A 24738-nucleotide genomic window follows, 5' to 3' on the forward strand; every position below is an offset into this window, starting at 1 on the left:
ATGTAGTTACAGCCTCTGAGGGAAGCTGTAAGCCCGACGCTGGTGTCCCAGACCCAAGCCACCAAAAAAAAAAAAAAAAAAAAAAAGGGAAAAAAGAAACCTAACCGGTCTTCTGACAGGAATATGAAAGCAAAATCTCACGAGGATGCCCCAGAGGAGGAGAGAGCTGCAGCTTGCAGTAATCTGTAAATGATTGCTGTTAAAGTCTGGAAGCTTCAGGCTTGATCTGTTTGTTCCAAAAGCAAGCCAAGGAGGACGGTGTTAATAAAGAGAGATTTAACTGAGAGCTGTGCTTGGAATAAAGTGGGCTACAAAAAGGTCAAATGTGATCAGTTGGCGCAGATTACAAGGGCTTTAAAAGGTGGTGTGGAGAAATGAGCCGGGGCTGGGGAGTAATCTAGCGCAAGATTGATTAGGCCGTGGGCGTGGAGAAAAGCCAGGACAAGTGCTTATCAATCCTAGAAGGAGGAAGAGCCGCGCGCGTGCAGGCGCCCGGTCACTCCGGGCCTGAGCCGAGCAGCCGGCGGCCGCTTCCTTCCCCCGCATCCCCTCCCCGCGCCCCCTCCTCTCGGGACTGGATCTGCCTTCGGCCGCCCTTTAGACAATGGTCTCCTTAATCTCTGACTTGGATCCACTCAAAGACTGGAAAGTTTTAAGGTAGGCCTGTGCTTTTCTTTCTCTCTCGTCGCTGTTACCGTTCACGGCCAAGTGCTTCCCCCGCCCGCACCCGGATTACGGCGCGTGGGATGCTGCGTGCAGTGCCAGGGGTGGGTGGCAGGGACCGCCGGGTCTGCTTAGCGGGATGCTCCGTGGTGACGCGGAAACAACTTCCAGCGGATGTGGAAAGAGGGGCGGGAGAAGTCCTCAGTTTCACTCCCTCAGGGGGAGGCGGTGCATTTTAATGAGAGTTTGTCTTACTGGAATGATTCCTGACATTGGCTGACTCAGGGAGCCAGTTATACTTATTATTGCGTTCCATGGGGCGCTGAATCCGTCAGAGGGGATGTGGGAAACTTTCTGGGACTTCAGATAAAAGAGCGAACTTTCCAGAAGACTATTCCTTCCCCTCTTTTAAGAGGGTCTGTGGAAATGCTGTTTCCTCCTGTGACCTCTCCTCCCCACCCCCAGGCCTAATTTGGAAAAGCCGGTCGTATAAAAACTCAGCTGACGTCGGAATGGAATGAGTAGAGTAGAGTTTCTGAAACAAGGTCGTTCTCTGAATGCTCCTGAAAAGGTGAACTCAGACCTCTTCATGATTCAGAGACCCAGAAAAATGAGAACCCAAGGACCTCACAGTGGCGAAAGTTCATACATTTCCTCCACTTGGGTCTAAGCTGACTCCTTCCGAGTTCACAATGCCTTCCTAGGTCTAAGTTAACACTGAAGGGTATTTCCCAGCCAAAAGCACTTTGGGCAATTTTTAAAATACAAAAATGTTAAATGGAGGAGTTTTTATGAAAAGTGGTTTAACACAATGGCATGTTGTCCCGAATACCTACTCCCAAACATGATTCCATTGGAACTAAACCAAGACCCAGAACGTCACCTCGTTTTCCTGACATCTTGTATTAATTGGCTATTACTTATTTCCCTGAGCTCTGCCTTAGTTTTTTTTCAAATTGTATTTTTTAAATTTATTTTATTGAAATATAGTTGATTTACAATGTGTTAATTTCTATGGTACAGCAAAGTGATTCAGTTATACATACCTATATATACATATATATTCACATTCTTTTTCATATTCTTTTCCATTATGGTTTAACACAGATACTGAATATAGTTCCCTGTGCTAGGCAATAGGACCTTGTAGTTTATCCAACCTATATATAGTAGTTTGCATCTACTAATCCCAAACTCCCAATCCCTCCCTCTCCCACTCCCCCTCGGCAACCACAAGTCTATTCTCTATGTCTGTGAGTCTGTTTCTGTTTTGTAGATCAGTTCATTTGTGTCATATTTTAGATTCCACATATAAGTGATATCATATGGTATTTGTCTTTCTCTTTCTGACTTCACAGTAAGATAATCTCTAGGCCCATCCATGTTGCTGCAAATGGCATTATTTTATTCCTTTTTAGGGCTGAGTAGTATTTCATTGTGTATATGTACTTTATCTTTTTTATCCATTTATCTGTTGATGGGCATTTAGGTTGTTTCCATGTCTTGGCTATTGAAAATAGTGCTGCAGTGAACTAATTTGATTATTTTTAAAAGCAACCACATGATACAAAAGAGCAAATAAAAGAAAAATTGGCCACTATCCATCTTATTTTCTTTTTAAAAATTCTTGCATCTTGCTTTCTAGAACCTCATGTGTGTACATGTCGTATAGTATGTGTCATTTTATAATCTCTTTTTCCAGTTAAATATCAAACACATTTCCATGTTTCTGCCTCCCCTTCATAACCATAATTTTAATGACTAAAACAGCATCATGATGTTGATGTACATTGTTTTACTAAATTACCCTGTTGATTGAAAATTTAGATTGTTTCCAGTCCTTGATTTATATGAACGACGACTCAGAGAGCTATACCTTCCTGCTCTCATTAAATAATTCCCAGGATTTCTAGATGAAAAGGCACGAATGTTTTATGGGCCTGTCAGTGATACTTTCTTCTATTTGTAGGTTTAAATTTTATTTTTAATTGAGAGATGCTAAAGTACTTCTGTACATGTCCTTATGATGCAGCTATTATAATAAATTTCATTCTTTAACTGGATTACTAACCTATTTCTAAAATTGAAATATTTCTTAAGGGTGCTTTTTAAAAAATTGTTTTGGGTGATTAACTTATTATTGCACAAGTGGATAAGGTGGGCCCCAGCTCTAAGAACATGTGTAAGATGACAAATCTTTAAAAATGTTGCCCTTCAAAGGCCTTTTCAGATAATGACCCCTAGTCTTAACACACTTAGAAGCCAGTGGTAATGTTGCCTTTCCCCTAAATGTGTCTCTAACATAAGTGAAGGTTATTTTATGTCTGGAGTAAAGCTTCACAAACTTGGACTGGGAAGACCTGGGAAAAGAGAAACATCTTCCCATTGACCTCTGGGTACACTAAGTTCGTTCGGTCCACACCTCTTCTCGGCAAGTGCTATTCCATCATCATTTTAACTGTGTGTAATTCTTTCCTGCGATAAGCAATTATGAAGTGTGTAGTGTTTAGGTGTCGCATTTTAAATTCCTTAATTGTTTATATTCGGGCATCAGCTTGGCTAATTCTGATTCATGGAACCATTCACTCACCAACACTAACGCTCTGTCCGTTACAGACACACCTTGTTTTAATGCTTTGCTTTATTGTACTTGGAAGATATTGCCTTTTTTTTTTTTTAAACAGACTGAAGGTTTGGGGCAACCCCGTGTTGAGCAAGCCTTTTGGTGCCATTTTTCCAACAGCATTTGCTCACTTCGTGTCTCTGTGTCCCGTTTTGGTAATTCTTAGAATATCTCAATTTTTTCATCATTATTATACTTATTCTGGTGATCTGTGATCAGTGATCTTTGATGCTACCATTGCATAAAGATGATGACTGGCTGAAGGCTCAGATGATGGTTAGCATTTTTTTTTTTTTTTTTTTTTTTTGCGGTACGCGGACCTCTCACTGTTGTGGCCTCTCCTGTTGCGGAGCACAGGCTCTGGACGCACAGGCTCAGCGGCCATGGCTCACGGGCCCAGCCGCTCTGCAGCATGTGGGATCTTCCCGTACCGAGGCACGAACCCGTGTCCACTGCATCGGCAGGCGGACTCTCAACCACTGCGCCACCAGGGAAGCCCGATGGTTAGCATTTTTTAGCAATTAAATATATATATATTTTTAACATCTTTATTGGAGTATAATTGCTTTACAATGGGTGTTTCTGCCTTATAACAAAGTGAATCAGCTATACATATACATATGTCTCCATATCTCTTCCCCCTTGCCTCTCCCTCCCACCCTCCCTATCCCACCCCTCTAGGTGGTCACAGAGCACGGAGCTGATCTCCTTGTGCTATGTGGCTGCTTCCCACTAGTAGCAATAAAATATTTTTAATTAGGTATGTACCTTGTATTTTTTTTTATAAATTTATTTTTTTATTTTTGGCTGTGTTTGGTCTTAGTTGCTGTGCGCGGCTTTCTCTAGCTGCGGCGAGCGGGAGCTACTCTTTGTTGCGGTGCGCGGGCCTCTCATCACAGTGGCCTCTCCCATCATGGTGGTCTCTCCCGTTGCAGAGCACAGGCTCCAGGCACGCGGGCTTCAGTAGTTGTGGCACGCAGGCCCAGCAGCTGTGGCTTGCAGGCTCTAGAGCGCAGGCTCATTAGTTGTGGCGCACGGGGCCAGTTGCTCCACGGCATGTGGGATCCTTCCGGACCAGGGATCGAACCTGTGTCCCCTGAATTGGCAGGCGGATTCTTAACCACTGCGCCACCAGGGAAGTCCCTGTACATTGTTTTTTTTTAAGACATAATGCTATTGCACACTTAATAGACGACAGTATAGTGTAAACATAACTTATATGCACTGGGAAACCAAAAAATGTGACTCTATTGCGACTTTCACTTTATTGCAGCGGTCTGGAATCAAAGCCGTAATATCTCTGAGGTGAGCCTGTGTATGTGGGAGAAGGAAAGATATAACATGACCTTCTAAGTGGGATAATCTAGCAGGAGACTGAAGATGTGTATGCTGATGGCATACAGGGTTGTACGTGATATGATTTACGTCAATAAAATGCTTTTCAAATCCAGAGGTGGGAGATCCTATTATAATACTGCTACTGCCTTTGTCTGATAACAGGTGAGCAGAATGCTTGGTATATAACACGGAAAGGCTTTCAAACCTGCCTACCCTGGAATATTTTCAGATGTTTGCTCCAGTTATGCAGCCTGGAGTTCTGCCAAATCTGCTGCTCTTGAAAAGTGATTGCAAGGCACATTTTTTGAATCTGCTTACACCCTAATTTAGTGTTTTAGGATATGATCTGAGGGTGGGATACAAGTTCCGGTCCTAAACCTTTGTCAGGCACTGTATATTTAGCATCACTCCCTCCTAGGTCCACTTTGTCAAATGGAAAAAAAATCCAGCTTGGGAATCCTACTGTTGGCTGTATTAATTCCTGTCTACCTCAAGGGGCATAAAAGAAACAACTTCCACCAAAAGACATGCCAACAACTTTGCAACTGTAAGACTCCCCTCTTGACCATTGGGAAAGCACAAACACAAAAGCTTCACTCAAGAGAATCAAAATCAGCTAAATCAAGAAAAAATAGTACATAGAAGACGAAAAAGGAAATGACAAGGTAGTAGATGTATGATTAAAAGAATAAAACAAACCTGCCAGTCTGATTCATATAAGATTTCATGTTCATCGATACCACTTGAGGGAAAGCAAGTCATAAAGATGACTCAAGTTCAACAGGTTGAAAATGGTACCTATTATCTCCCCTAAGACCTGCTTCTTTTCTGGTGTTCACAGGCTTATGAATCACACCACGTAGGTATCTGGCCAGGTACTCAAATTGGAAAGTTGGCATCCTCCCTCATCCCTCATTTTCCCTCCTAATTACATCTAAACTATCACCAGCTCCTGATGATTTCAACTCCTAAACATCTCCTGCCTCCCCACTTTTCTCCACCATTCCTTGCTGTGTAGTCTTGTTTTGCTCAGAACTCCGTCCTACCTCCTCAGTCTCCCTGCTTCAGTTCTTGCTATCATAGTCTACTTCTCACAGAAGAGGAATGAAAACACTTAAAAGCCATAAATCGGATCATGCGATGTTCCTTTTTAAAAGCCCTCCCATTACTCTTCAAGTATAAGCCAAGATCCTTATCCTAACCCACAAGACCCCATCTGACCTTGCCCTTGACTACCTCTTCAACCTTATTTCCTCCCTCTTTCCCCAGAGCCCACATTGCTTCAGCCCCTCTGGTCTTCTTTCTCTTCCTCCAACGATCCAAGCTTACTTTGGCCATAGAGTATTTGCAAGGGGCTCTCCCTCTCCCTGCCTGGAAATCTCCCTTGATGTTTGCAGGGCAAGATGCTGCTGTCATTCAAGTCTTAGCTCAGGTGTCACCTCCTCAGTGAAGCCTTCCTTGATCCCTCAATTTATTAAAAAAATTTTTTGTTGTTGATGTATATTTAATTTACAATTAGTGTTTCAAGGGTACAGAAGTGATTCAGTTATACATATATATTCTTTTTCAGATTCTTCTCCATTATAGGTTTTTACAAGATATTGAGTACAGTTCCTTGTGCTATATAGTAGGACCTTATTGTTTATCTATTTTATATACAGTAGTGTGTATATGTTAATCCCAACCTCCTAATTTATCTCTCCCTCCCAGATCCCTTAATTTAAGGCCATCCAAAAATCACTCTTCAGCATTTCTCACTGATAGGTTGAATCATATAAAATTGTCAATATTCAACTACTGTAGACCTATAAAAATTTCAGTTTCATATGGTTGAACTAATATTCTCATTATAGCACTTATCAGTACCTGCTATTTTCACATGTGCTTATTATTTCTCTTCTCTTCACCATTAGAATGTATAATTGGTGTGGTTAACTGGTATGGTTAACTGGTGCCTAAAATATTTCCTGGCACATTACAGAGAATGAATGAATGAAGGATGAATGAATGACGTGGTCACTGTTTGTCTCCCTCATTGACTTTATACTCTGAGGCCAGATTGTTCATACTCTAATGCCAGTATTTACCACAGGAATGGTGGTGGTGTCTTATGTGGAATGAATAAATGGATGAATGAATGAGTGACTTCTAACTCCCAGTTTAGTAATTCTCTGTTCACTTCCTCCTTTCTGTTCCAGTCAGCAAAGTGTCTGGATTTGATAACATGGGAAATTTTTAAATTCTCTGGGAATCTGATAGATGACTGTTATTCAACCAGAGTTCTTTCTACCCAAGACAGCGATCTAGATCAGGGGCTGGCAAACTTCTATAAAGGGCCAGATAGTACATAGGTCAGTTTTTGCTGCCCACACAGTCTCTGTTGCAGCTACTTAGGTCTGCCATCCTAGCATGAAAGTAGCCACAGGTAATATGTAAATGACTAAGGTTGAGTGTGAACCAATGAAACTTTATTTACAAAAACAGGAAGTGGGTGGGATTTGGTCCAAGGGCCATAGCCTACCTTTCATCTGTTACCTAGGCTAATGATTTGACCAACAAGAAAATGGAAGTAGTTTTGACAGATAGCTGGAAGGATGTTTTCAAATCTCATGACAAAGTACATATCATGAACTTACCTACTTATTGGGAAAAAATATTTTAAAGAGCCTTGATCATATTTCACAGATCAGAGATGTTTTCGGTCATGAGCACTTGATCTCACAAAGATGATTATAGTCTGGAGGAAATTTATGGCTCCCCAAATTCTTTAAATGTTTGGGTGAGCCTTCAGGCTATAACAAAATACACTTTTGCCTGTTCCCTTACTGAGTGTGTGAGAAACTCCCATTAATGAGAACAGCACATGTTGATGGAAAAAAATAGACCAAATCCTGACATGTTTTAAGTCAGTGCTTGGCCTCGTTTCTTTCTGTTTCGTTGCTTTCTCCAGCTCATTTAGGAGATGTTTCCCTTTCACATGCCTGATACATCTCCCAAGATGAATTCCAAACTCACGGAGGAAAGCATGCTGTGTGATTTTGAATGAATGCCATGTATAGATACTCTTCAGCTCACGTTACATGACATCTTGGAGGCGCTTGGAGTGAGGAGAGTTTACGTGGAACTCTCTTGGTGTCCAGTGAGAGCAGGCTGGCCATCTGAAGATCAGAGATTAGTCTTCTTAGAGGATGATAGAAGAATTATTAATGCTTTCTGTGTGCCAGGCATTATGCTAAGAGCTCTGTATTTAATATCTCATTTAATCTTTGCGACAACCTTATGAGGTAGGTACTGTCTGGTCATGGCACCTTTCCTTGGTATGTTGGTAACTTAATGAAGCATCTTGCCTTAACTATGCCTCAGTTGGGAAAAATTTGCACCGTATCATTTTTTTTCCCCACTGGAAAGTTTGAAGAATCATGACCTAGTTACTACTGGGTTCTTTAGAAAACCTTTGCAGAGCAGGGGGGAAGTAGGCTATGAAAACAGAGTTATATCCAGTAGTAATTCTTTAGGTAGAGAATTATATGTTTATAAAAATGAATACAAGATCTGGGCCTTTTAAATAATGTATTGTATCAGAATAATCTACTATTTTTCACAAAGCGTGACTAATGTAGCACATTACATAACTAATAATAACAGAGTATTATAAGATCACATTAAAATGTAAAGTAGAGAAATCCTGTTATCTATAGGTTGGAATGCTACTGCCAAGGCTTTTACATCTCCTTCCAGCACTCCAAAAAAACCAGAACACTAAAACACCCTCAGGACTTGTTTCCACTCCACTGACTCCAATAATCAGCAGAAAAATATTCACTTGACAATTACTTTGTTCCCCCTCCTGAACGGGTCTGTTTCCCTAGTGGGCTGGACCAGCAAGGACAAACCCAGCACATCCAGATCCTGTGAAATCTCTGTTAGGAGAAACACAAGAGGAAATCCTTGTAATTGGGGAACGTCTCCCAGGGGTCAGAGAGCACAGGGAAGTTATTTTCCCAAAATAGAGGAGAATCACCTGGCACTTTTATTCCACTCTTTGGGAAGAGAATCTGACACTTACCTCTCTACACTCCCCAAGTATGTGTTCAGACTCAGAGTTCCCGAATACCAGCATCATATGCTATAGATTATAGTATAAGGAGCGGACTCAGTGTGTAGGTTTCACGTCTGTTCCCACATGGAGTCCCTGTGTTTACCTCCCCTTTCTGTTTTAGTGCAACAGGAGAAGGTACCTCAACAGATCAACTAATCACTCTCCTTTCTGCATCTCTGTGTTAAAAAAATCTCCACTCCCCAAACACTATATTATTCACGAGGACATGGTTTGTCTCTCTTGGTTACCACTGTGTCTCCAACAGTGCCCAGCCCTGATGCAGGTTTGATACTTATTTCCTGCAAGGATACTTATTTCCCTCTCTCCCACCAGGAAGGAAGGTTTTCTTCCCCTAAATGCTCATAGCCCTGAATCTAAACCTTGGATGCTCCAGTGCAAGTGCAGATGTCCTACTTTGTAATATTTATGTATATCTTAGTTCCATTCCTAGACTGTGAACTCTCAAAAGATAAAGTCCACGCCCCATTCATCTTTGCATCCACTTGCATCCTTACTATTACCCAACACCGCATTTTGCCCAGCCAGGATTTGAACAGACATCCACACATTCCTCATTTGTAAGATGAGAGATTGAGCCAGATTGTATCTAAGGATCCCCTTCTATAAAATTATGTGATCAATGTGAGATAGAACAAAGAAGCACTCTCCCCCAGGACCCTGAGTCCCACCTCTGAGCCATACCGTGCATCCTTTCCCTATATTGTTGAGTTTTTCTCCCAGCAGAACAATTCTCTTTCTATTGATCCACATATTCTTTCAAGGCTCTTTTACTCCCAGTCCTTCTGTAGAGTTGATGGACTAAAGTACAAACCTGTTTTCAGATGTTCTGTCTCGAACTAGGGCAATAATGTAAATCAGCTGTTCCCGGGATGAGTTTTGCTGACATGTACTGACATTAGCAATCATAGGACCAGTCCTGTGGGGCTGAGTATTGCAATTAATCTGGGTTGCAGGTGTTTCAGTTACCCATGGCTTTGGCACGCCCTTTGTTTTTCATTGCACTAGTTTTTCATTCTTATAGAGACACAAATGTCTAAGCCAGAAAGAATTGTAAGAGGCCCCTGGAAACAGCAGTTTTCTCTGTTTTGTCATGTTTCCTGGTGAGTAAGTGAAAGATTTTGTAAACTGGAAAAATGTTGCCCTCATTTAAGTTTGGTATTTACAGATGGAACTTAATGCTTCTTCTGAGGCCTGGCACCGTGATATTTTTTCCCACCATCATTATCATGATCGTTATCGACCCTAACAACCATTACTGAGTACCCAAAAGCTGGACTGTTCTTTCCTTCTCCGTGAAAACACATGTGCTTCAAAGGTTTGTTAACCTAAGCTCCTGAAGGTAACTTTGCCTGATAACCCTATTCACATCGACCGACCACTTACTTCATTAGAACTTCCTTAACATTTAGTTATCACTATACAGAGATGTAGTTTAAATGACTATTTGGAATGTGGGTTTTTTGGTCAGGTATCACTGACATATAACATTATATTAGTTTCTGGTGTACAACATAATGATTCCCTGTTTGCATAGATTGCAAAATGATCACCACAATAAATCTAGTTAACATCGATCACCAAACATAGTTACAAATTTTTTTTCTTTTTTTTTTTTTTTTGCGGTATGCGGGCCTCTCACTGCTGTGGCCTCTCCCATTGTGGAGCACAGGCTCAGGACGCGCAGGCTCAGCGGCCATGGCTCACGGGCCCAGCCGCTCCGCGGCATGTGGGATCTTCCCAGACCGGGGCACGAACCCGTGTCCCCTGCATCGGCAGGCGGACTCTCAACCACTGCGCCACCAGGGAAGTCCCCAATTTTTTTCTTATGATGAGAATTTTTAAGATCTCCTCTCTTAGCAGTTTTCAAATATGCAATACAGTATTATTAGCTATAGTCACCATGCTGTAATTTCATCCTCGTGACTTACACATTTTATAGCTGGAAGTTTGTACCTTTTGACTCACTTCATCTAATTGGCCACCAACCCCCCACCTCTGGCAACCACCAATCTGTTCTCTGCATCTATAAGCAGTTTGAGTTGTGGGCTGAGGTATTTGTTTTTTTAAGATTCTACATATGAGATAATAGAGTATTTGTCTTTCTCTGTCTCATTCCACTGAGCATAATGCCCTCAGGGTCCATCCATGCTGTTGCAAATGGCAGGATTTTATTCTTCTTTCTGGCTGAGAATATTCCATTGTGTTTATATATCACATCTTCTTATCCATTCATCTACTGATGGATGCTTAGGTAGTTACCATGTCTTGGCTGTTGTAAATAAGGCTGTCATGACATGGGGGTGCATATATCTTTTCCAGTTAGTGTTTTCATTTTCTTCAGATAAATACCCAGGAGTGGAATTGCTGGATCATGTGGTAGTTCTACTTTTTATTTTTTGAAGAACCTCCATACCGTTCTCCATAGTGGCTGCACCAATTTACATTCCCACCCACCGTGCACAACGATTCCCTTTTCTGCACACCCTCGCCAACACTTGTTATTTCTTGCCTTTTTGAAAATAGCCATTCTAACAGGTGTGGGATGATACTGCATTGTGGGTTTGATTGGCATTTCCCTGATGATTAGTGATGTTGAGCACCTTTTTATGTACCTGCTGGCCATCTGTATGTCTTCTTTGGAAAACCGTCTTTTCAGATTCTCTGCCCACTTTTAAATTAGGTGAACTTCCTCAACATCGAGGCCCACTATGGTGGGTATTTAGGTATTTATGAAATCTACACATTTGAATGACATAACAAGTATAGTTCTTTTACACAAAGATGGAAAGTGAGATTGGGTACTATTAAATGGAAGTATGCCCAGGGAACCCAAGAATATTTGGATCCTGATGTAGATGACAGCCACCTCTCATGTACAAGTTTCCAGAGGGCCTGAGTATAGAGGGACCAAGATGGGGCCCATCAGTTTCTCAACCAAGGATTTCAAAAACCATTTGTTTGGGAATCCTGGGGTTGAGAGAGGGGAGCTGGAACATTCTATGTTACTTAGAGAGCCTCCCCTACTGCCAATTCTGCCAAACCCAAACCCTCATGGCCTGAGAGAAACAATGACAAACTGAAGCAAAAGCAATAGTTTATAATTAAATGTAGCATTGGCTCAAAACCCCTATGTATATATTTACATAAATCTAATGAGTTGGGTTGGACTATGTAGAACACCCATTTTTTTTCCCTGATGTAATCTAGCTTCTTCCAAGTAACTTCTACTCTGTTTCTCATTGAAACCGCAGCTTTAGTTAGGAATGTTTCTGCTGCAGGTTAATCAAACACTGAATATTTTGTCTCCATTTTACAGGGGTCTAAACCAAGGGTTGGCAAACTTCTTTTGCAAAGGGCCAGTTAGTAAATACTTCCGGCTTTGCCGACAAACCATATGGTATCTGTTACAACTATTCAGCTTTACCATGTTGGCACAAAAACAGCCAGAGACAATATAGAATTGAATGGGCATGGCAGTATTCTGATAAAACTCTATTTACAGAAACGGGCGGTGGGTTGGATTTGGCCCACAGGCCATAGTTTGCCAGTGGCCCATGTATGCTACACTGAGTTTCGGACCTCTCAGAGCCAAGGCAGCCTGCACAACAGTAGGGAAATTAAACCAGAGAAAGCAGCAAGAGAGACTATGTTTCCTCAAATGCTATGTGCTGAGCTGGCTTAAGCTGTGCTTGTCTTTCATCCCCGGGAAGAAGAGAAAGTATCTGAGGAGTGAGGGAAGGGTGGCTGAACTGTCTCAGACCTGGGGTCACCTCTTACTTTTGCTACATTGAGGCAAGAAGCAAGGCATCCTTTACCTTTAAAGGAAGGTCCAGCACTCTTACCCACCTGTCCTTTATGATGACCCGGAATCTCATCATCCGTAGCAGGAACTCATCCCTTTGGGAAAGGGGGCCAGATGATGAAATGACACCAAGGAAGAGAAGAAAAGAAAAGAGGATCTTGAGAAACCTGCCCTACAAGGGTTATAGGAATCTGGGGAAAGAAGGCAGCTGGGATAATTGATCGCCCAAAGCCCAAGAGAGTCAGTCAGAAAGTGACTTCTGGAGAAATCTAACATGACTCCCGGTGCCTTTGGTCTCTATCCACTGTTGCTGTCTTCATCACCACAGAATTGCCCTCTTCTTTAGGATGTGGCTATGCATTTGATTATTAAACAAAAGTAAAACTCCCTTACGGGCTGAAGGCAGGTTGAATACATGCGTGATCATAGCAAGCAGAGAGATTTAGCATCTCATAGAAGCCCACGTTTCCTGCTTATGATAGGTACCTCTTTGCCCCCACCATGATGGGCCATTCATCACAATCACTACAGAACACAAATAGCATTTTTCAAGAGATTTAGGATTAAGAACTGGCCCCAGGCCAAATGAAGTACCGCAGCTTTCCTAGCTTCCTCTAGCGTGGGAAGGCTCTTCAGAGAGATCAATCAGTTATCGCCTACTCTGAATTTAGATTAACATGATATGACATCCAGGAATTTATGTTTTAAGACTTACTTCCAGTTACGCAGCATGGGGGAGTGGGGTGGGAGTGGGGACAGAAGTATTCAGGAATTAGAAGTTTGGTGAGGATTTCTGTGCCCCAGAGGTTCTGTCTAGAAGACCTGAGTCGGGAGCACTTGAGGGTGAATTGAGTCCCTTCCTGGTTCTGAGAGCTCTCTCCACTCTTGAATCTCACTTAATAAATTACCACTTCACAATAAATTGCCCTTACATGACTAGATCGAAAGTGTCAGTTCCTCTGGGCAAAGAGCTAGAATTACACAAGAGAAGACCACTGGAAAGGGACATGGTTTGAGGCAGAATTTCTTTCTTAAAGACTTTAATTACATTTATAACTTCACCTCAATAGGCAGGAAACCCTCTCTTGAGTGCCGGCCCTGCCCGGGATGGAATCAAGCTCCCTCCCAGCACGTTGGCTTTGTCTTCCTCCTCCCCACCTCCCAACTGTCCCCTCCTAGAGCAGGAGGCAGATTTCACCTGTGGGCACCTGGCATTGGTGATGACAGACAGAAAGTGGCAGGAAGGAACAAGCGCTACGCAAGGCATCATTTGCTCAATTAATATTTCCAAAGGAAAGGAAGGGAGGGTCGTTATTTTCATTTTTGAAAGAGGGGAGAGTGTGTTTGAGGAAAACAGTGCCTGAGAACTTGGATTTTTATCTAACATTTAAAAACCAGTAACTGAGTTGGAGAGTAAAGCCCTTTTCCCTGCTTCCCAAACTAGTTTTTGCCTTTCTGTCTTCTCTCGTGACAAAAGGCAGGTGGTAAAGGTGGTTTTCCATTTATTGAACATATCTTGAGCAGAGCTCTCAAAACAGAACTAGCGTGTTTGTGCTTTTGAATCCTGTTCTTAAGCTCTGTCTGCAATCAGGCAAAGCTCTCTGGAGGATAAAGCTATATTAAGCTTTAAATCTCTAGTTAATTTTTTTGTTGGTTTCCATAAAATTGGTTTCCTTGTCTTTTGCTTTTTCTCTGCAGGTCACTGTTCAGTAAATCAGCAGAATCACCAGTCCTCTCAACGAGCCCATTAGTTAGATGGGGATCAGAGAGAAATATTTTGCATATAAACTTCAAACACCATCAAGTAGAGAAAGAGAGAGTAAGAAGATTTGGAGTCTTTGACTCCAAATTTCATAGCATGGGTATTTCGTCCTGGTAATTAGTTGAAGTCCCTTTTGATCATCATTTCTAATTTTTTGGCAATGTTTCTTTCTTTATAAAGACTGTGAATGTTTTTTTAACTTGTCCTAACACCCTTCTCCCACGTAGATCTTTTACTTGCATTGACCCCTGCAACTGAATTTGCTCTGAACTTTAATCTCCAAACTGTAAAATAAAAGTTTGAACCAAATCTTGAGGCGATAAATTTCTGCATTTGCCATTGGTAGGCACAGTGGCTTTTGTTAATGAGAGTTCAGATGAGGAATAAATAAACCCGTTCTAGAAGGTCACGGAAAATGCCCTCATGTTTCACAAATCCATTGATTTACATTTTGATTTCTCTTTATATCTGATTTTTTAAAAAAAATGATTGGAGGCAAATGGTAGTTAATTTTGTGTTACAAGGTGATTCTGAGAGCTTCCTCTCTGTTTCTGACTTTAGATAAACCTCTGTTTTAAAAAGTATTTACTGAAAACCTAATCTACCTGATTATAGGAATCAAGATGTTTCGGGTATATGGAGTGTATTTTGCAAATGCACAGTTTAATTATGACATTCTTTGTGTCCCTTTCCTATAATTATTTTTCTCTGTATTATGCACATACTGAATAGCCATCGAGCTGTCTGTAAGCAGGAAAATGAATAAGTGGAAAATTAAATGTCCAGTTAAGTAGCAACAAGCCTCCATGCAGATATGGAAAACAAGTCATATCTTAAAAATACGGTGCATTCTTCTGAAAAACCTTGGATAAACAAACTTAGTATTACGCTAATCATATGGTACTAATTTGCTGCCTTGCTTTTCCATTAAACTCTCCCCAGGTGACTCCATGTAACAATTGGGTTTAGTAGGTTCCAGATTCAGGTAATGGATTAAAGTTAAGCAGATATTCTTTTAAAAAGACAGCATGTAACCAAAGTCTGTACTAGAGTCTTCAATGTGAAAACCTCTAGTAGAGGAAAGATAAACTATGATAATTGGCACTCTTCTGCCCCTTCCTTAAGAAAGAAGATTGGGAGTTGGAAAAGGAAATTGGAAGTCTGTAGGTCAGAGTTATGTGGCATCAGGAAATCAAACAGGCAACTTGGAAACTGGTTCCCAAAGTTTCCGGATGGTACACAACAAACATGGCAGGTGGTCGAGGAGGAGAGGTTGCATGAAGTGAACGGATGCTTGTCGTGAGTCAGAGCTGTAGAGAAGGAATAGACACATCTGTCTATATTAGGTTTTCTTTGTCCTGAATTATGGGCATGAACACTGTTACGGAGTAAGATAATGAGGTTGCTGAGCTTCCTCCATTCCTCAGCATTTCTTGTTCTAATTTGTTCCTGGGGCCTAACATGTAGGGGGAGAGAGGGCTTCAAAGCAAAATAGACCCGAGTTCAGATCCAGTCTGCCACTTAATAGCTGTGTGAACTTAGGTAGGTACTGACTCTCTGAGGTAGTATTACCCAAGCAAAGTTCATGTGCCCCACGCACAGTGAGTCCAAAGAAACCGAAATGTCAGAGTTTGGGGCAGAGAAATGTTTATTGCAGGGCCAAGCAAGGCAAACAGGTGGCTCATGTTCAAACACCCCGAACTCCCCAATGGTGTTGTGGGAATAGTTTTTATACACAAAATTTGGGGTGAGGGCTACAGGGTATGTGACTTTCTTCTGATTGGTTGGTGGTGAGGTAGCAGGGTGGTGCTCCAGGAATCTTGTGCTCAGCTGGAAGTTGCCATCCTCCACCTGGGTGGAGGTTTTAGTTCTGCAGAAGAACTCAAAGATATTGTTATATATATTCCTTGAGGAGGAACCAAGACCCTGCCCCAAGGCTGCACTATTGTTTCTTGACTGCTCCTCTCTTGTTTCTGCATTCCCTCCCTTCCCTGATTAGCAACTGTTTGAATCTGCCCTTTGGAACTCAGGGAAGGTCAAGGAGGCCGAATGAAACCTATTTCCTACAAACAAGAAGCAGGGGACACAGGAAGAAAGGCTTTTGTGCCAGGAGGGCCCCACAGGGTCCTGCTCCATTTCATAGAGATGAGGTTCAGCTTCCATTGAAGACATGATCATAGAAGATACTTATTTACAGAGGTAGCCTATTTCCTGGGGTCTGCAGAAGGTCCCAGCCTTCATGGAAGGCTTCTTCCATGTGGAGAGTTGAACTTCTTCTGAACCAGGGTCAGCTTGGCCTGCTGGGTAACTGTTTCCTGTGGTAGAGGTGTGCTTGGCTGATACCGTTAATAGCGTATCACCAGACAGACAAAACAGGAAGCATCCAGCACAGTCACATGGGAGGAGCCCAGATTTGGGGTGCTTGTGATTGGGTTGTTTAAGTGGCTGCATAATCCCTGCTAAATCTTTGACCTCCCTAAGCTTCTGTATTCTCATCTATGAAATGGAGATAAGACCCCTCCTATATACCTCTTCAGGCTGTTGGGTATTCACTTTATAATAGTACAAAGTATATTCAGAATTACTCCTGCTTTGACTTACTTTTGGTTCTATTTTAAATTTTATTTGGATTTAAAAAATTACTTTAAAAGGAGAATGTGAGATACTTAAGTTTAGCAAAAGAGAACCTTTTGTTTTGATCTGATTTGGTGCAGAGCGTGCATTCTCCAGTTCACACCCACTGTCCTTGGTCTCTTACTTGACCAGTTGACGCCACCTTTTCTGGGTCATTCCTGGACATATTTGAACTTGCACTTCTTCTTTATACCCACCCCCTTAACACTGCAAATTTCCAAGTACCTATGCGTGGTGACTCCCAGTGTCAACTTCTCTCTTGAAAGTATTTTGTATATTCCACAACCCACCGGGGTATGCTATGGAAATCTAAAAAAGGAAAGTCTATACCTTGTCCCTAACTGGATTCATTTGTCCAACTCTAGTCTCAACTTTAATCAACGACTTTATCCGTCTCACTGTTCTTTCACATTAGGAACGACGGGCTTATTTTTTATTCACTTAGTCTGTTGTTATTCAAATGTTTATTACCTAACACATCAGGTTTTCTGCTGGAGGAAGAGAATTCAGTGGTGAGAAGAAACAGATCTGGCCCCTGCCTCATGGAGTTTAATGTCTAGTCGGAGAGGAAAACATGAATGAGATAACATGAAAATAAACACAAAATGGCGCTTGTGTGGTACAGAGATATGGAGAGCTATGAGAATTATATATGGGTCTCTGACCTGGTTAGGGATATCAGGAAAGGCACTCCCATGGAGTACTTAAGGTGAGATCAGAACATGCTGTAGGACTTAACTAGCAGGAAAAGGTGCTAAGATACATTCTAGGCCACGTTGAGGGTTTTGTTCTTTCAACCTCAGAGCAGTGGAAACCACTGAGATTTTTCAACAGAGACAGTGCCAGGAAGAGATTTACATTTCCAAAAGTTCAAAAGGAGGACAAGTATGGATGTGGGAAGAGCATTTTGGAGGCTGTTGGAGATGCTCAGGGCAGAGATGACAGTAGCTAGAGCTAAGACAATAGCAGTGGGAATGGAGATGAGTGGGCAGATTCAAATGAGATTTAGGAAGTAAAATCTAAGGATTTGGAGTGATCTTGCATATGAGGGTGAGGGAAGAAAAATACCAAGGATGACTTGTAGATTTGTGGCATGGTGGGGGTGTGTTACTGAAGTTGAATCTTGCAAGAGAACCAGATTTGGGGTTGGTTTTGGACAGCTTTGGTCCAACATTGCCTCTAAGATACCTCAAGCAACTCAAGCAGTGAGTTGACCCTATGCATCTGGAATTCCAAGGAGACTAGTGGAGAGATCTATATTTAGTGCATTTGTGTAGAGGGGGTAATTGGATACATCTGTGGTGGTTGAATGCCTGTATGTGACATTGGCATGGAAGGAAAGAGGACCTAGGACTGAGGCTTGAAAAATGCCAGTCGTCAATGGCTTAGCTCCTGACCCTACCACACATCTTTAATTGTCATTAAATTATTTCACTTTCTCCTCGGAAGCACCTCCTGAGTTAAGGTCCTTCTCAACTTCCTTAGTGCTTTGGCCATAAGTGAGGTCTTCAATCTTCCTTTCTAATGCTTTAGATTCTAGCAGGGCTCACTGCCACTTTCCTTCCTGACTCTGGAGCTTCTCATGGAGCTACTGCGGTTATCTTCTTAGACAAGTGTGATCCTGTTTCTCCCCTACTCAGAAGCCTCAGGGGCTTCCAGTTCTCTCCCAGCACCCTGTTTTTATGTCTGCTGAGCAAGAATCACATTGTATTGTCACTACTTATTCCAAAATCTGTTTCCTTGCTGGCTGGGATGCAATAGACTTTCTGGTAGAGGGGACCAGACTTCACCCACATTTGTATCTCCAAAGCCTGGGAAGGCATTTGGCATCTAGGAAGTGTGCAGTGATGTGAACCCTGCTGCCATCAGACCTTCATTTCCTTCTGTACAAATGTAGATACAGCTCTTTGCCGCTTACCTGCCTCGGAGGCACGTTTTTCTACAAGGGAAGGAACCCCCTCACTTTAAGGAGAGGAGTTATATAAACAATGCTTAAAAGAAGTGCTAGGTTCCATATATATGTGTTAGCATATGGTATTAGGATAGGGAGGGTGGGAGGGAGGGAGACGCAAGAGGGAAGAGATATGGGGATATATGTATATGTATAACTGATTCACTTTGTTATAAAGCAGAAACTAACACACCATTGTAAAGCAATTATACTCCAATGAAGATGTTAAAAAAAATTTAAAAGGAGTGCTAGGAACACATATGCAATCATGTGTTTTGAAGTCAACAGGCAAAGTTGCTTTACTGGTTTAGGCATGACATTATTTTTACTCAAAATAAAATGCTCTCAAAACCCCATTGGATTACATTCCATAGATTAGTTATGTGTGTTCAGTGAGAAAAAGTTCAAACGTCCATTTGAAGAACCTCAGGGGAAAAAATGTCTCTTTAAGGAATTAACTACTTATACTTGTATGTAGACCTGATTTACTATTATACTGTTTTTCTGCAATGCAGGTTCTTTTCCTACTCCCTTTTCATATGAGAGAGAGAGAGAGGGAAAGAGAAAGAGAGAACATGTTTTTGAAATAAGTTTGGAAACCTAGTCATCTGGAGTTAAGAAAATTAGATATTTATTTATTACAGATTTTTATTTTTCATCTTGATTGGAAAGCAACTGGCTGACCCTAACAGCCTGCCTAGGATTGATGCATTCCAAAGAATCTACTTCTAATGAAAATTTCTGTACATTTCAAAGATTTTCACTTGTAAGGCAATGATGGATGCAGATAAATCCAAAATGAAATTTTTAGTAATTATTTACTTATTCTGATAAGAGCCTAGATACACTGGGCTCTTTAAAATAGGATGTTTTCTTGAGATGAGCAAAAAGGTCATTAAAAATAACATACGTAATTCTATTCTTCTGTTGTTTCCTTGGGGAAAAAAAATACCACAATCCAGAAAGCACTTTTAAAAGCTTTTTTTTTTTTTTGGCATAGAAACATAGAGAAAAAAACATATAGGTATGACCTGTACCCTCCAGAGTTCTAGTTAAAAATAAATGTAGAATGAGCCTGTAGTTTAAATTACATATTATTAAGTCAAAATCCAATATCTGAGCCCTGTCTCCAAGCATTTTAGTTGCGCTAATTCTGCATTTACAGACTTTCCCAGCACAGTCTTATGGGATGAGTGGGGAAGAGTAAGGATCAGAGCTATTGCAGGGATGGAAATTGGTTATAGGACTATAATCCCACCTGGGTAATAGGAATGGGGAGTCGTGATCTATCTTATGCTTTGACTGTTCAGATTTAGATCTCTCTTCTCTGCGCCTAATGCTGTTTAGTCTATAAGCAAAAGAAATAAAGTGAGGGACTTAGTTAACTGAGCTGTGTATATATATGTATGTGTGCGTGCATGCATGCGTGTGTGTGTGTTTTCCTACAAACAAAAGAGTGGAGTGGCTGAGTTATGTTAAATGTATGTGAAAACCATCAAACAGTTTTATTCATTTGAAAATACTGAATTAAATGTGGTGGAGATCATAGAATTAATAAGAAATCTTTTTCTAAGTATAGTGTCAGCTGCCATTCGAATAATCGTATACCAAGCCCTATCCTAAACATTTCACATTTGTTCTCTCGTTTCATCCTTGCAACAACCCTATGAATCCTAGGAAGCAGATATCATTACCATCCCCATTTTATTAATGAGAAAAACAAGGCACAAAACTTCCCCAAGCTTATACCATTAGCATGCACCCTTATTTCAGATCTTTTGACAAATGACGATAATTACATTAAAAAAACCATATTTTGGTGTAAATTAAATTATATATATTTATATATACTTTATGTATTAAATTACATATAATTATGTATAATTAGATAGCTAGATAGATATAGATACAGAGTATTACTAGAGGGATCTAGATATAGATATATTAGGTATTATACAGAGAGAGGCGGATAGCATTGAGGTTCACCACAGCTAAGAGATAAAAGTTAATTTTCCCTTCAAATACTATTTTGAATTTGTTCCTCTTATACAAATAATCTCAGTTATTAAAGTTTAAAAGTAGAAAGCTAGCATATTAAAACCCATGTAAAAACTTTATGAAAACACTCTTACCACCTAAATAACGAGCTGTGTTATACAGGTCAAGCACACTCGGGAATGCTATTAATAGCATGCAATGGTTATTATTTATTTATGTATGTATTTGGCCAGACAAGACAGAGTTTTCTAGAATTTTCCATCTGCCTCATCTCACAGTATTTGTGACCTCTCAGTCATATCCACAGCCCCCTCCCTCGAAGTTCAAATGCATATCTGGAACCTGAGATACTCCCCCAAAACTCTGAAAAAGAATAAAAGTGAACTGAACTGGAGGAGTATTTGAAATCCCCGTCAAACCAGCTTGAGCACACACCCCAGATATTCCCATTTCCTTAACCCCACGTGCCTTTGGGATCATAATTACGCACAGTCACTAATTGGAGCATTAACGCTCTTAATGTTAAGCCTTACTTTTAATAACAATGCCAGTGTAAACCCACTTAAAATAACTCCTTTTTTAAGCCGTGTCAGAAATATTTAGTCTCTGTTGCCCAACAGACAGGGAGGGAACCTCAGCCATAGGAGGTCAGCTCAGATCTGTGCCTGTATGGTCAGGCTGCCAAAATCCATAAGAAAATGTTGAGAACAATGAATTGTAAGTTGAAAGTTTTAAGGTCATGGAAAGTTGTCTCCAGCACTCACCCACACCTCTTTTAGCCTCTGATTACGAGGGAAGAATCAGGGGAAGGGCCTGGGCTGGGCCACCTAATGGAAACATTTCATCAGGCGGTGACCTTTGCATGTGTTATTGTTTGTCCTCTCTGCTTTCTTGGGCATACTGTTTTAATAAGTGTTTGTAATTTTAATCTGCACAAGCATCTTAATCGTTTCCAAAGAGACTCGGATACTCATTTGAGCTGTTTTACAATTGGAAATTGGCATTTATTTGGAGATGGCTCTAATAGGATCATTTGCTTCAACCTCCCTGGGGTTCCCCCTGTATGATTTCAGTGGGTCTCTTTCGGGAAAGATGCCAACGTTTGAAGCTTCCAACAGTGATAGGAAGATTTCTGTGTTCCTACAAAGTTTCATAGTGGTACAGTTACTATTTGCACATGTGTTTAAATATGCCTGGTATTTTTGCTTTGTGGCAGTAAATCCTTTATGAATTATGTCACCTATTTAGATATCGAGAGCATTTGTGTACCTCTCCACTAAGTCAGTTGTCATAACAACAAAGAGCACAGAGGACATCTACCTAGCTAGAGATTTCATGTAAGTCACTCAATCTATCTAAGCTCCAGTTTCCTTATCTGTAAAATGGTAAACTTAGACCAGATCATCTCTGATATCTGAAGCTCTGATTATATGATGCTTGTAAGCCCATCTTCAGGTTATGGAGTAGGTTATTCATACAAAGATATTTTAGTAACGATAATATTATCTACCTCAATTGAGCCATACTCGGCACCAGGAGCCACACTCAGAACTTGAGGTACAGCCTCTAATATTAATCCTTACAGATTCAGACTAAGGGGCTGTATAGGCAAACAGCTGCCAGGGTCATCACACCATAAAAGGTTTGGTTTCTAATAAATTAAAACCTCTCATTTGAACACTCATTTATTATTAAAATAAAACAGCTTACTCCTGTTTTCACTGAATAAATTTCATGCAAATGTTTCACTAATACTAATTGGATGGGGAAAAAAATCAGTAGTCTTTCCAGGGTACCCATTTATTTTGAGCTGGTCCTCCTTTGAGGAAGATGATTATTATTGACACTCGACAGGTAAGGAAACCAAAGAGCCTGGAGGCTGTGTAACCTGCTCAGTTATTCATCTACCTGGGGCCAAGGTGGACTTCACACTGAAAGGACTCATGTTCTCAGTGTTGTGAAATTTAGCAAATAAGAATATAGGACATCCAGTTACATTTGAATTCCAGAGAGCATCAAATAATTTTTTAGTATTAGTATGTCACAAATGTTGCATGGGACACACATATACAGAAAAAATTATTAGTCATTTATCTGAATTTCCATTTTAACTGGGTGTCCTGTATTTTGATTAGGCAGCCCTGCCTAAGGACAGAATTCCGTGACAGAATCTGGGTCTCTGTGCTTTGGTAGATGTACTGGGGATGAGCAGAAGACCCCATTGCTGAGAAGTTTGAAATCCAGATGATGAAACTGATAAAAGAAATAGAGTGAAAATCCACAAGGGCACCCGAGTAGCCTTAGGAGATAAAGGACTCTCGTGTTTCTCCTTTTGGGTTTTTAGCTTTGAGATCTAGAATTTGCCCTGCTGTTGGCACAAGGGCAATTTGTGTGATCAAGAGAAGCAGAATTACAGAATTTCAGTCTTGGGAAGTGGATGGCTTTAGAATCCGTAGATTCAGATCTCTTGTTTTATGGGTGAGGACAAACTCTGCACAGTCACAGCTAGTGTGGACTAAAATAAAATGACCTAACACCCTTCCCGAGGACCTTCCAGGGAATGGCGAGTGAAGGAACATTCCAGGTGACATAGAACTAATCAGACAGGACTAAATAATCCTCTGGCTTCCCAGAAATTTTAGTGTGATCAAACTATTTTTGTAGATAATTAAGTAGGGAATCCTACTATCCTGACCCATATCCCTGGACCACCATGTGGCATTTTCTTCTCTATTTTACAAACATTTTTATATTCTCATGAATAGGTGCTACTGTCCACCCATGAGTGTTCAGAAGCTAAATACCTAAATGATGGCTTATCCAGGGATTTTTGCCCTTCTTCCCTCATTTTACTAACCTGCTAAGAATTATTTCATAACTAACACTCTAATCTCTCATTAATGCCTTTTTCTGCAGATAGGGAAAAAAGAAAAAAATAAATAGAATGTAAATCATTTATCTTTGCAATCTGACAACAGACCACTTTGGAAAAGCAGTACAGAATAAAAAATGTTTGAAGAAATAGCTTAACAGGGTTTATCCATTATTTTACTAATTTATCGTGTCCTTGACCCTAGTACCAAGGATGATCTAGAATAGATGTGGATATGCTAGGCCTTCCTTTAGGCATGGAAGTTATTCATGTAATTACAGTAATTATTTACTTATTAAAACAAAATTGTTTAAAAGTACTTTTAATTGCAAGTCAGTCTCTATTCCAGGAAATCTGCATCTTTGTTCCTACCTAATCATTGACAAGCCATAGACATTGATTGGATATATCACATTCTCTCTGAGACTCATTTTAAGATCTATAACATCCTTAGACTTCTAGAGAAGGTTCTTTCCAGAGATGACTTTCTATGAGTTAATGATTTTGAAATTTTGAGTGATTGTAATCAACTTGTGTACCAGAAGGATGGATAGATAGGTAGGTAAGTAGATAGATAGATATAATTTTTAATCCTTAATCATTTTATAGAATCTGGATTTAAATATCTTCCAGATTAATTTACTAGAAGTTAATCCAAGGGAATTGTTTTGTCAGACTTGTAGGTACAGCAGGCTTTGGGGTGTAAAGTATGAGGACTTGGTCAGGTACCTTTCCAAGGAAAGCTTTCAAAATGTACTTCTGCATCTCAGCCTTCACCAGCCAGCATCCCCAGAGATAAGAAGCAAAAGGGAGACACCGAGGGGACTGGGACACAGGTGAAGGGCCCACGGTGACCCTGGCAGAGCTGAGCTGGTTGACTCTTGGCCCTGCAGAGGTTGATTTCTGTGTATGTGATACATCTGTTCTCGTGGAGTCCCCCAACATTTTCAGTAGTTGGTTAATCATTGGAACTGA

General features: G+C 40.8%; 1 protein-coding gene across 1 annotated transcript in view; it reads left to right on the forward strand.

Moving 5' to 3' along the window:
• The first annotated feature begins 580 nt into the window (after positions 1-580).
• The window catches only part of CELF2 (CUGBP Elav-like family member 2), a 527802-nt gene continuing 503644 nt past the window's right edge, over positions 581-24738 (forward strand). Inside the window, exon 1 of the mRNA XM_060160102.1 lies at positions 581-657. Within this exon, the coding sequence (XP_060016085.1) occupies positions 605-657 (53 nt within the window). The 5' untranslated portion in view covers positions 581-604. The remainder of the gene's footprint in view (positions 658-24738) is intronic.

This window comes from Lagenorhynchus albirostris, chromosome 1, assembly GCF_949774975.1.
Source record: "Lagenorhynchus albirostris chromosome 1, mLagAlb1.1, whole genome shotgun sequence".
In the NCBI taxonomy this organism is placed as follows: Eukaryota; Metazoa; Chordata; class Mammalia; order Artiodactyla; family Delphinidae; genus Lagenorhynchus; species Lagenorhynchus albirostris.